The following is a 12,815-nucleotide window of genomic DNA, read 5'->3' on the forward strand; positions in this document are numbered from 1 at the left end:
CGATTTATGGTCCCATCAAAGATGGCGATGAATTTAGAAGCAGATATAATAATGAATTTTGTGAGTTATTTAAAGAGGCTGATATAGTTCAGTTCTGCGAATAAATCTGTTAAAATGGGCTGGTTATTTCAAAAGAAGAACAGATGATGCCTCAACTGGTGTCTTTCTGGATGAAAAGAGATTTCGAGATAGGAAGTAAGTAAGAAATTACATTCAAGAATTCAGGAAAGAAAAAAGAACTAACCCCAATATCTCTTCCACACCTCCGTTACACGATGTACGTCATGAATCGTACATCTTCTTACATACAAAATGTTTCCTCCTTAATTCACATTAGTCAACCACAAATACAGGTGTACAAAGCTAATTAATCGACACACAATGTTGTTATCAGCAACACGAAAGCCTTCATTCATATCGCATTGCATTTTATCAAGCAGCGCTGTATTATCTATGTTTTTTTTTTTGTATCGACACATTCATTTGAGATTTAGTTTTCGAATAGGTCGGTTCGCAATGCCTAAAATTCGTCCATTATCAGAAGCTTTACAAAAAGTAGCAATTGAAGAATTAAATGAAGTTCCAGAAAGAATACAAGATGATATAGAAGCAATACGATCGTGGATTAAGAAAATGCCACATTTAAAATCCCGCGATGACGATCAATTCATTATCACTTTTCTTCGTGGCTGTAAGTTTAGCCTTGAAAAAGCTAAAAAGAAAATTGAAAGTTTTTATAGAGTCCGAGCTGAAACTCCTGAATTTTTTGCAAATCGGGATGTTTGTGATAAGACACTGAGTGAAATTATGAACTTTGGATTTATCATCCCAATGCCTGTAGACGAAAATAAGCCTGAACCGCGAGTTGTCTTAACTCAACTAGGAGATTACGATCCAAATAAATATACATTTGTGGATATCATGAAAGTGACTTACTTCTTTGGAGATTTGTAAGTCATTTACTTCTTTTTTAATGATAAGCACAAAGATAATTTATAATTTAATTTTAGATCAATGTTCGAGTCTGATGTGACCATTGTTATAGGAACAATCAATGTTGTTGATTTACGTGGCTGTGGTATGAATTTGCTGACTCAAGTCACTCCAACATTAATCAAAAAATTGTCTGGATTATTGGAACCATTCCCAGTTCGTGTTAAGGCAATACATTTAGTATATCCACCAAAGGCACTTGATATGGCATTCAGCATTCTAAATAGTGTGTGTCATGAAAAGCTTAGAAATCGAATTTATGTCCATGACAACTTTGAAAAAATGTATGAGCAACTACCACATTTAAAGCATCATTTACCATCGGATTTAGGTGGAACAAATTCATCTTTAGATAAAATTAGAGTAGATTTGAAAAATCTGGCAATGGATAGACGTGAATGGTTCCTTGATGATGAAAAGCAATTCCGTTATATTCCACCAAAAGACTCTGAAAATTCAAACGGCCTTTTTGGTGTTGGAGGAAGTTTTCGTTCATTAAACATTGATTAGTCATTGTGATAACAAGTATATAAGATTACTTTGCCATATTTTTATCATTAATAAAAATGTCGATTATAATCAAATACTCTTACTTGTTGTAGTAGACACTTACTTAGGGATAACTATGTATATAAAAGCTTCAGACATCTTATCATTTGCACTAAAATTCAGTATCTTTAATTAATTTTATCAATTTTTTTTATTTCGTGTATTTGGAAATTGATTTAATTCAGGGATGTAGTCAGGTAGCTAGTTTATTATAAAGCGTGAATCTATAACTTGAGTATACCTAGTATTAGAGTGCACCTAGCAGTATACATTTAGTACTAGAGTGTACCTAGTAGACTTCATATAGGGCCCGACTGCACCCTGTAGTAGACTACATCTAGGACTCGACTGCACCCTGCAGGAGACTGCATCTAGAACTAAATCACACCTAGTATTAGGATTGGCCCCGTACTAGACTACACCTAGTTGTATACTACATCTAGGACTAGAATACACCAGAACTTGCTTACTGTATAACAAGTAAGGATTTTTGCTACGCCACTGGATTTATCTCAGACAAATTCTCATTACACTCCTGCACTTATTTGTTTACAAGCTAACATATTCGGCTTCAGTTTACTAGTTTCATACACCTTCCTAACCTAAAACACTTTCTAAGTTTACCAAATCTAATGAATCATCATCAATCTTTTACTATCGAAATTCCCCAATTAGTAATCCAATTATTCACTTAGATTTCTTTATCAAACGATTGCTTAACAACAAATGATATGATTAAGGCAGATGTTCTGTCAGAAATAATTAATCAGCCTATGCCTAATCTGATTCACTAAAAAGTGAACTTTGATCAATAATTTGCAGTAAAAGGTAAATGAAACTTGAGTAAAATTACGAGAAATAAAAGAGTTTATAAACAAAACTTCCATGATTCTTAGAAGTATATTCGCACAGACACAGCTATACACGTTATCTTATCTTATCAAAAAAAGTACTTAGAAATAATACGAATCAAACAGAAATAAGAAATTTGTTCAGATAATTATTGATATCTTATACTATACATTTGATGAAAAAAATCGCTTAACTCGTGAGTATAATAATAAATTTTGAAGAGGAAAGATGCAGTCTAGCATACGTAAAATATCACAGTCATTGCAATTTAAAGCTATACAAGAATTAAATGAAAATCCTAAAAATATTGCGCACGAAATTGAGGAGCTTAAAAAATGGGTACAACGAACACCGCATCTAAATGCAAGAACAGATGATCAATTTTTACTAACATTTCTGCGCGGATCAAAACATAATTTGCTAAAGGCAAAGACTAAAATTGAAATGTTTTACACGTGCCGAACGGCTATGCCTGAAATAATGGTTAATAGAGATCCATTGGATCCACATTTGAGAGAAGTTATCAGATTAGGGTGAGCATTAAATGATGTTAATTTTAATTGAATATTAACAATCATAAAATTAGTGTTGGATTGCCACTTCCATTGACTGAGACACCTGATAGTGGTCGAATAATTTTAATTCGTCCTGGTAGTTACGATGCCACAAGATACAGCATTATTGATATTATGAAGGTAAGTAAGTCATATAATTCAAGTGCACATTGTTATTAAGTACAATTATGTAGGTAGCAAATATGATTTGCGATATCTTACTGATCGAGGACGATAATCTAGTCATATCTGGAGAGATTGCAATCGTTGACTTTGAGAACGTCACAAAGAGTCATTTGCTACAACTTGAACCATTATTGGTGAAAAAACTCGCACTTTTGAACCAAGAAGGCTCTCCGCTACATCAAAATGCCATTCGTAAGTAACTTCGCAGCAAAAATTTCTTATAATCTAAAGAACGAGAAGTGATAAGAATTTATCAAAAATAATTTCGTATTCCATTTAAGCAATAATCAGAGGCACGTCAGTAATAAATGACATTTCATATTTTATTATTAGACTATGTCCATACGCCACCTGGATTTGATGTTGTTTTCAATCTATTCAAAACAATTACACAATCAAGAAATATGCAAACTGAAGAATATCCAGCAGAGATTTTCATTCATCCTACATCGAGTGCCACCTTAAGTGATCACATATCCAGAAGCATATTACCATTAGAGTACGGTGGAGAATCAGGTCCATTAGAGGCTATAATTCAATTCTGGGAAAATAAATTGATTGAATACAGAGATTATTTCATCCAAGATGCTGTTTATGGAACACTTGAAGCTATTAGACCACCTGAATATAGACACTATCATGCTGATTTCCTAGCAGCTACTTCGTCATATAATCTTTATTATAACCAATGACAGTCTTTCTTACTAATACACAAATGCTATGAATTAAAAGTTTTCTCTTTTTTATTATTTTTGTTATCTTATCAAATAGGGTCTAGTCAGTTCTCACTCATTTAGTTGATATTTTTTTGTGAGTTATGAACATAATATTTTCTTGTTCAGCTCGTTACTTCTCTCTGAACAGTTGACAGAGACAGTCGTGTTAACTTATCATATTACATATTAATTGACCTTTCTCAAATAATTTCATAGTGTGTTAAGTTTTAGGAAATCATTCATTATGACAAAATTACGTACGCTACATAATGAGTTGGCAAAGGTGGCAATAGATGAGATCAATGAAGTTCCAAGTAGAATACAATCAGATCTTGAAGCATTAAAGAGTTGGCTTAAGCATACACCACATTTAAAAACTAGAACTGATGATCAATTTTTATTAGCTTTTTTGAGAGGTTGCAAGTACAGTCTTGAAAAAACTAAACACAAATTAGATTTGTTTTACTCAGTTCGTCAAAATACGCCTGAAGTAATAAGAAATCGAGACCCAAATAATCAATATTTAATGGGAATGATAAGACAAGGGTGAGCTTACTTTATAACGCATAATTTTTTTTATCAGAAAATGATTCTATGAATCATGTATCTGTTTCAGCTTTGGACTTCCTTTGCCAATATTAGAAAGTCCTGCATCACCAAGAATCATTTTAGTCCGTCCAGGAATTTTTGATCCAGCAAAATATACTATTCAAGATGCTATGAAAGTGACAACAATGATGCTTGACATTATGCTGAATGAGGATGATAACTTTGTTATTGTGGGACAGCTTTGTATTTTGGATTTAGCTGGAGTTACATTGCAGCACTTCCTTCAATACACACCGACGTTTATTAAGAAGATGATTATTATTACACAAGATGCAGCACCAGGAAGGTTGAAGGGGATTCATTGGGTAAATTGCCCTAAAGGATTCGATCAAGTATTTAATCTGTTTACATCATTTATGAACGAGAAGAATCGATCAAGAGTGAGTATTGAATCTCAATTGAGGTTAGAACTTCAATTCTGGGTCAAGCTTTAAATATTTAACTAGTTCACATGATAAAGGCAAGCACTAACGTTATTAAATCAATTTACAGCTCTTCGTTCACAACAGTTTGGATTCATTACATAAAATAATCCCACAAAAGCTACTTCCAACAGGTTAGTTCTCATTACAAATCTTCATAAACAATCCAAATCTAACTTATTCTTACTTTTTAGAGTACGGAGGTGAAATTGGATCAGTAGAAAGTATTATTGACATTTGGGAAAAGCGGATCCTTAGCTACAGAGATTACTTCAAGGAGGAAGAAAAGTATGGAACAATTGAAAGTAAAAGAGTAGGTGCTCAAGACAATTCAAGTACCTTTTTTGGTGCTGAAGGTTCATTCCGTCAATTAAATATTGATTGATTTGATAAAGTGTAACTAATTTATTATAAACTGCATAATAAAACTCTATAGATATTGGAGTGCGTATATCTGATATGAAATTCACAAGATTAGTGTTCAAAGTTCATGAGATTCACCAAATTGTAATAGCAAAATAAACAGTTTGTTTACCAATGAGAGAACTTTCACGTGTTGCGATGTGATTAAGAGTGTGAAAGGTATGATATATCCATGTAAGCCAAAAGTAAACCTATTAAGCTTTTCCTTTAATCTTATCAAAATTTGCTGATAATTTGGCTTGATAAGACTTGACAAAAATCGAGAAACCGATTTTGAGAACACATTTGAGTTTCAGGAAACCAAAGTACAAGAAGTATGTCTGTAAATATTAGAGCTTTATCTCCAGAACTGCAATTGATTGCAAAACAGGAATTACATGAGGAATCATCACAAATGCCACAAATGCTCGAGCAATTTCGAGAATGGATTAAGAAGTCACCGCATTTAAAGTCACGAATAGACGATCAGTTTTTGATAATGTTTCTGAGAGGATGTAAATACAGCCTAGAAAGAGCAAAACAAAAACTTGACATGTATTATACTGTTCGGACACATGCACCTGAGTTAGTAGGAAAGAGAGATGGTTTGGATGCAAGGACATTGGAAATTTTAAGGCTGGGGTAAGGTTTTTGAAGGATATTGGTAGATTCCATGAATAATTAAGTGGCAAAATTACAGAGTTATGATTCCAATATCCAAATCACAACCTGGTGGACCATTAATTATTGTCGTTCGTCCAGGCTCATATGATGCTGAAAAGTTCCATATTGAAGAAATTATACGAGTATTTATGCTTATCAATGACTTACTGTTAATTGAGAATGACAATATAACTGTTGCTGGGTCATTAAGCATTATCGATTTGAAAAATGTTACTTTGGGCCATTTGCTTCAAATGCAGCCATCCATCATCAAAAAGATGACAATGCTTTCGCAAGAAGGTTCTCCAATTCGTCAAAAAGGCATCCACTATGTAAATACACCTCCTGGATTCGACAAGGTCTTCAACATATTCGTATCCTTCATGAATGAGAAAATGAAGAAAAGGGTAATGACTTCCATATCATTTTAAGTTAAAGCTTGAAGTTGATTTATGATTCATTTTAGGTTTTTGTCCATGGAAACGATATGGAATCGCTTTTTAAGTCGGGAATTCCAAAAGACATTTTACCAAAGGAATATGGAGGAGAATGTGAGACAATTGATGCGATTGTTCAGCATTGGGAGCAAAAAATCAAAGATAACTATGAAAGGCTAGTTGAAGACGCCAAAGTGTACAAAGTTGACGAAAGAAAAAGAATTGGAAAGACCAAAAATCCTGAAAATTTGTTTGGGGTTGATGGAACATTCAGAAAACTTGAAATTGATTAATAAAGGCCTGAATTCCATTTTCAATTTATTCCTAGTTTTTCTAATCATAACACAAATTCCTTAATCTTATCGTACACAGTGCACCCACCATAAACATTCATCGATAAGATATAGATTTTGCCAATCATTACACATTTTATCATTATGGACTTATTAGTAGCCTTCAAACATTTGACAAATAAGGATGGCTCTTAATATCAGACCTCTAAGTCCAGCACTTGAGAAGATTGCAAAGGATGAGCTTAACGAGGATCCAACACAGATTCCTCAAATGCTCGAGCAATTTCGAGAATGGATTAGAAAGTCACCACATTTACGAGCAAGAACTGATGATCAATTTTTGGTCTCATTTTTAAGATGCAGCAAATACAGCCTTGAAAGAGCAAAACACAAATTGGATTTGTATTACACAATTCGAGAGCATTCTCCAGAGTTTTTTAAGGATCGTGATCCAGAAAAATTAAACGTCCGAGAGCTTATGAAGATAAGGTAAATTGATACAAAGTTATAAAATTATTTAGTGGCATTAATCAGCTGTTTAACAAAGTTCAATGGTTCCAATACCAACAACATGGTCTGAAGGATCACCGCGTGTTATTATAGGACGTCCAGGAACTTTCGATCCTGATAAATATAAAATGGAACAAATGATGAAATCTTTCTTGCTGATCAATGACTTACTTCATGAAGAAGACGACCAAATGATAATTGCAGGTCAAATAAACATTGTAGATTTAAAGGGTGCATCACTGGCGCATTTTACATCATTTACTCCACAGCTTATGAAGAAAATGACTATGATGATGCAAGAGGTAAGTGAAATAATGCAAGGAAGACATCAAGTCTCTGAAAGCTTTCTTCCTAGGCTAGTCCATTTAGATTGAAAGCCATTCATTATATCAACGTACCATCATTTTTTGACAAAGTCTTCAGCGTCATCAGACAGTTCTTGAATGAAAAAATTCGGTCAAGGGTAATGAACTTGCATATATTTAGAATTTAGATCATTACTTTCATATCTTTAACAGATTCACTTCCACGGAGATTTTGAATCATTGACTAAAGTCATTCCTAAGAGCATCCTACCCAAAGATTATGGAGGCGATGGTGACTCAATGGAAATCATAGCAAAATATTGGGAAGATAAAATTTACGCTAACCGACAATTCTTAATAGACGCGACCACAAAGTATGGTGTGGATGAAAAGAAAAGAATTGGGCGGCCTAAAAATCCTGAAAGTTTATTCGGAATCGATGGAACATTCAGAAAACTAGAAATTGATTAATAAAGTTCAACATTTCATTTTCGAATCAGTTCCATTTTTTTTCAATTCTGACGACAATAATAATATAATCTTATCAAGAACTTTGGAAGAACTTATAAAAAAATCAATGATAAGATAGCCTTTTTTGCCAATCATTATTAATTTAGTAGCCTTCCAACATCGGATAAGTCAATATGTCTTTGAATATTAGGGAAATCAATCCAACGTTGCAAAAAATCGCACGAGATGAACTTAATGAAGATCCATCGCAGATTCCTCAAATGCTTGAGCAATTTCGAGAATGGATAAGGAAATCACCGCATTTGAGGGCAAGGACAGATGATCAGTTTTTAGTGTCATTTTTAAGAGGTAGTAAATACAGTTTAGAAAGAGCAAAACAGAAATTGGATATGTTTTATACTGTCCGTGAGCACTCACCTGAATTTTTCAAGGATCGTGATCCAGCTAAAATGAATGTACGTGAATATATGCAGATAAAGTAAGCTGAACAGCAACAAAACCTTTCCAAAAATCAATTAAAATGTAATTTTCCTTAAAGTGCGATGTTTGCATTGCCAACAAGTTGGTCTGAAGGTGCGCCACGTGTAATCTTTAGTCGGTCAGGTGGATATGATCCTTCGAAATATAAATTAGAAGACATTATGAAGTGTTTTACGCTTATTGGTGACTTACTTCACGAGGAAGATGATCAAATGATAATTTCCGGTCAAATTAATGTTGTCGATTTGAAGCATGCATCTATAGCTCATTTTACAGCCTTTACACCACAGATGATGAAGAAAATGACAGTTATGATGCAGGATGCTTCGCCATTTCGGTAGATTTTGGTGACATTCATCAATGACATCCTTTATTTATTAATTCCTTTTAGGTTAAAGGCTATCCATTACATTAATGTGCCGTCATTTTTCGAGAAAATGTTCGCTGTTTTTAAGCAATTTTTGAACGAAAAAACCAAATCAAGGGTAGGCTTATCTTTATGACTATATTGGACTATATATTTGTTTATAGCTTTATGGAAACCTTTTTTAATAGATTCACATTCATGGCAGTGATTTGGAATCACTTTACAAATTCATTCCAAAGCATATTCTTCCAAAAGAATATGGAGGTGATGGAGATACAGTAGACAATATTATGAAGTATTGGGAAGACAAAATCTATGCTAATCGACAACTCCTGGTCGACCAGACAACAAAATATGGCGTGGATGAGAAGAAAAGAATCGGAAGACCCAAAAATCCTGAAAGCTTATTTGGCATCGATGGAACATTCAGACAATTGCAAATTGATTGAGTATCTTATTATCTGTGAAGTTTTCATTAATAATTGTGAAATAACTATGACTTGTTAGTAAAATGCTAAACTTAACCGATAAGCACTGCTTATTACGATACCTAATCTAATCGATTTCATTGTCGTATTGATAACTTACCTATCTAGTGATAAAAAAGTGTTTTCAGCTCATTTTTAATCAAGTTTTGTGTCAGAAAGGTTGTAAAATGGTTCAAATTCGTCCATTAAATCAAGAACTTCAAAAGAAGGCTATAGATGAGTTGTTTGAAGATCCCAACCGAATTGAAAAGGATCTTGAAGCTTTCAGAGAATGGATTAAGAAATCTCCTCATATTAAAGGTCGTACTGATGATCAATTTTTAATTGCCTTCTTACGTGGCTGTAAATACAGCATTGAGAAAGCAAAACAGAAGTATGACACATACTACACGCTTAAAACGCATGTCCCAGAATTATGTAGAGATCGTGATCCAATGAATCCCAAAGTTCTAGGTGCAATTAGACAAGGGTAAGCTCATTTCTCTTATCTCAATATTTTCTACTGATAACATTTCATCAACTGTTAGTGTTGGATTGTTCCTACCGAAAAGCGATAAGCCTGATGGACCACGATATTTTCTGATAAGACCAGGTGCATATAATCCTTCGGAATATAGCATTCAAGAAATAATGAAAGTCTCAACAATGCTTATGGATGCAATGATGATGGAAGACGACAGTTTTATTGTTGCTGGACAAGTTGGAATTCTTGATTTTACTGGAGTGTCTTTAAACCATTTTGTTCAATTCAATCCAACATTCATTAAGAAAATGACTATGCTACAACAAGATGCAGCTCCAGTGCGCAATAAAGCTAGTCATTTTGTTAAAATGCCACAGTTTGCATTGGCTGTCTTTAACATCTTCCAGTCATTTACAAATGAGAAGAATAAGAAACGAGTAAGTCAATTTCTATGAATGTTTTAGACTGTTCCTGAATTTTTTATCTGCTTTTACAGACCTACGTTTATGGTGACAATTTCGAAGAGTTGTACAAAGTAGTTCCAAAGCATTTGCTTCCAGAAGGTAAGTTGAACTAAGACTTGTCATTCTATGGTCCGCAAAACACTTGTGTGTCATGATGTCTTCTCAGTCTTTGTGAAGAAAATGTCAGAAATGGATGACAATCTAATTTCTTTTATTTTCGTGCCTTTATATTGTAACCTGGGCTTTATACTATATTTACCTTCCAGAATATGGTGGCGAAGCAGGCTCCATTCCATCCTTAATAGAAGCCAGTGAGAAATTGCTCATGTCTTATCGAGATTTCTTCCTCGAAGATGAAAAGTACGGTGTTGACGAAAAGAAACGAGTCGGCAGACCTAAAAATCCTGAAAGTTTATTTGGTGTTGATGGAACATTCAGAAAACTTGATATTGATTAAAGCTTTTGCAGTATATTTTCAATGTTTCTTTAATCATTTGTTGCTGATAAGATATAATAAAGAATTTTAAAGCCCTTCTACAGAAGTATTGGTTAAAAACATAACACGCGTTTTAAAACATTTTCTACCAGAAAGCTGATCAGACGTCTTTTTTCTAGTTGTTCATTGAATATAAAAATAAAAAAGAAAACAAAGTCTTGCGACTAAACTAACAATTATTTTCGTACATAACAGCACGTGTCTTGATCATCAACGTAAATAATATTGTGATAGGACCAGCACTAGTAAATATAATCGTTCTGTTATCATATTGGGTAGTTGAATATTTCGCTTCAAGACTGATAAGTTTAGTTCTACGCCAATAATGCTCGATATAAGACCACTTAATAGCGAGTTGCAAAAAATTGCAACGGAAATATTACAAGAAACTCAGGAAAAAGTGGAAAAGGAAGTGCCTGCACTTAAGGACTGGATAAGAAATTCACCACATTTAAGGGCGAGGACGGACGAGCAATTTTTAATTGCTTTCTTAAGGTTTTGTCATTATGATCTCGAAAAGGCAAAGGAACAAATTGATGCATTCTATACACTTAGAACTAGCATACCTGAAATTATAAATGGTAACTCAGTGGATATAATTTTAAAGCTCATATCAGTGTTTAAACAAATTTTTTTGGTGTGCAGATAGAAATCCCGTAAATTCGAGACTAAGATCGTTGATAAGAATCGGGTAAAAATAATATTTTTTTTGGGAAATTTTGGAATCATTTACTTATCATGTCCAAGTCTAAATATGTTACACTATCTTGTGCCATTTTCAAGGCATTCCAGATCCGAATTCCTTTTCTTAATCAGATAGACATCATAAGTAAATGACATCATTTATGTACAATTCCTAATCAAAATTCTCATATCAGTTTCGGACTTCCGCTGCCATATACCGCAACAGAAGGTGGTCCACGATACATTTTAATACGACCGCAAGTTTGGAATCCAAATAAATATTCCATGCAAGATGTATTTAAAGTCTCAACAATGATAAATGATATCCAGCTTAGATGTGATGACAATTGGGTTGTTGCCGGTCAAGTTGGAATTTTAGACCTTACAGGAATAACACGTGAACATTTAATGCAATTAAATCCTGACCTAGTCAATAAAATGATAATGCTCAGTCAAGATACATATCCGATTAGACAACAGGCGGTAATTATAGAGAAATGGAAATGAAATAATATTCATAATCATGATTTTGGATTTTAGTTCCATTACATAAATGCACCAAAAGGATTTGAGCAAGTGTTTAGTGTATTTCTATCCTGCATGAATGATGAAAACAAATCAAAGGTGAATATCCTTAATTTTATATTGATTGACATGATAAACTTGTAATTTTACATCCCTAGATTCACATGCATGCAAGCGATCTCGAAAGTTTCTACAAAATGGTCCCACGTCACCTAATGCCGATAGGTAAGTTCTCGAAAAATCTTCAAAATTATCCGATTAACAAAAAAAACATAAATAAATATTTTCGTCATAGAATACGGCGGAGACCTGTACACAATAAATGGTATGACAATGATAAACAAGAAGTATGTATGCACAGTAATGAACGAAAATAAAATTTTCTTTATCAGAAGTGATTCGTGAATGGGAAGAGAGGATATTCTATTTCCGACAATATTTTGAGGAAGAGGAGCAACAGTTTGGCGTTGACGAATCAAAAAGATCTTCAAAAGCAGTCACACCTAGTAAATTTTTTGAGGTCGATGATATCGAAAACTTCCTGAAAAGTAACACGAGCGGCGAGAGCAGCACGTGTACGAGAAACAGTTCACAATAACTTAGCGTCACCATAACAAATTAAGTCATTGAAGTCATTATCTTATCTTGTATTGAGTGAGACAACGATATGTTTGTGCATATCACATAGTTAGCACCTATGTAATTCTGTACACACGCGTCTCATTATATATTTCCGAAAAAAAATCCTTAATAAAAATTTTAACTCCAGCCGTTCTTTATCTCGATTATGTCAAAAATTGTATTCGCAACGCATGCTTTTCAGCTGTCCAATTTCACTTCTAGCGTTCATTCACAGGTACTCTATCTTATCACTAAATGCGATAAA

At 33.6% G+C, this 12,815-nt stretch overlaps 6 protein-coding genes across 7 annotated transcripts; all 6 read left to right on the top strand.

The window, feature by feature from the left end:
* Window positions 1-472: 472 nt before the first annotated feature.
* Window positions 473-5,353, top strand: LOC139086509 (uncharacterized). The gene is made up of 6 exons (XM_070634974.1): window positions 473-950; window positions 1,011-1,502; window positions 4,064-4,396; window positions 4,467-4,839; window positions 4,952-5,015; window positions 5,076-5,353. Exons 1-6 carry the CDS (start codon window positions 517-519, stop codon window positions 5,264-5,266), a joined length of 1,887 nt encoding a protein of 628 aa, XP_070491075.1. The 5' UTR covers window positions 473-516; the 3' UTR covers window positions 5,267-5,353.
* On the top strand, window positions 2,586-3,865 carry LOC139085967 (retinol-binding protein pinta-like). Its single transcript, XM_070634209.1, has 4 exons — window positions 2,586-2,927; window positions 2,981-3,089; window positions 3,143-3,326; window positions 3,468-3,865. The coding sequence occupies exons 1-4, from the start codon at window positions 2,623-2,625 to the stop codon at window positions 3,824-3,826; spliced, it is 957 nt and encodes a 318-aa protein (XP_070490310.1). The 5' UTR covers window positions 2,586-2,622; the 3' UTR covers window positions 3,827-3,865.
* On the top strand, window positions 5,327-6,696 carry LOC139085971 (alpha-tocopherol transfer protein-like). 2 transcript variants are annotated; one of them, XM_070634213.1, is made up of 4 exons: window positions 5,327-5,463; window positions 5,601-5,925; window positions 5,984-6,353; window positions 6,413-6,696. In XM_070634213.1, exons 2-4 carry the CDS (start codon window positions 5,621-5,623, stop codon window positions 6,674-6,676), a joined length of 939 nt encoding a protein of 312 aa, XP_070490314.1. In that variant the 5' UTR covers window positions 5,327-5,463; window positions 5,601-5,620; the 3' UTR covers window positions 6,677-6,696. The 2 variants fall into 2 exon arrangements, with proteins under 2 accessions (XP_070490314.1, XP_070490315.1); XM_070634214.1 differs by lacking the exon at window positions 5,327-5,463 and having other exon boundaries at window positions 5,470-5,925.
* An 80-nt stretch (window positions 6,697-6,776) lies between these two features.
* LOC139085972 (alpha-tocopherol transfer protein-like) lies at window positions 6,777-7,990 on the top strand. The gene is made up of 4 exons (XM_070634215.1): window positions 6,777-7,165; window positions 7,224-7,488; window positions 7,542-7,649; window positions 7,705-7,990. Exons 1-4 carry the CDS (start codon window positions 6,861-6,863, stop codon window positions 7,960-7,962), a joined length of 936 nt encoding a protein of 311 aa, XP_070490316.1. The 5' UTR covers window positions 6,777-6,860; the 3' UTR covers window positions 7,963-7,990.
* Window positions 7,991-8,099: 109 nt separating this feature from the next.
* On the top strand, window positions 8,100-10,785 carry LOC139086512 (uncharacterized). Its single transcript, XM_070634978.1, has 8 exons — window positions 8,100-8,440; window positions 8,501-8,779; window positions 8,834-8,927; window positions 8,998-9,252; window positions 9,405-9,766; window positions 9,825-10,197; window positions 10,257-10,323; window positions 10,491-10,785. Exons 1-8 carry the CDS (start codon window positions 8,136-8,138, stop codon window positions 10,679-10,681), a joined length of 1,926 nt encoding a protein of 641 aa, XP_070491079.1. The 5' UTR covers window positions 8,100-8,135; the 3' UTR covers window positions 10,682-10,785.
* A 44-nt stretch (window positions 10,786-10,829) lies between these two features.
* Window positions 10,830-12,697, top strand: LOC139085966 (retinol-binding protein pinta-like). Its single transcript, XM_070634208.1, has 7 exons — window positions 10,830-11,301; window positions 11,366-11,411; window positions 11,599-11,887; window positions 11,945-12,028; window positions 12,088-12,154; window positions 12,225-12,254; window positions 12,322-12,697. The coding sequence occupies exons 1-7, from the start codon at window positions 11,046-11,048 to the stop codon at window positions 12,525-12,527; spliced, it is 978 nt and encodes a 325-aa protein (XP_070490309.1). The 5' UTR covers window positions 10,830-11,045; the 3' UTR covers window positions 12,528-12,697.
* The last annotated feature ends 118 nt before the right edge of the window (window positions 12,698-12,815 follow it).

This window comes from Chironomus tepperi, unplaced genomic scaffold (genome assembly GCF_022539635.2).
Source record: "Chironomus tepperi strain 1889 unplaced genomic scaffold, CSIRO-AGI_Ctep_v1 contig_85, whole genome shotgun sequence".
Classification (NCBI taxonomy): domain Eukaryota; kingdom Metazoa; phylum Arthropoda; class Insecta; order Diptera; family Chironomidae; genus Chironomus; species Chironomus tepperi.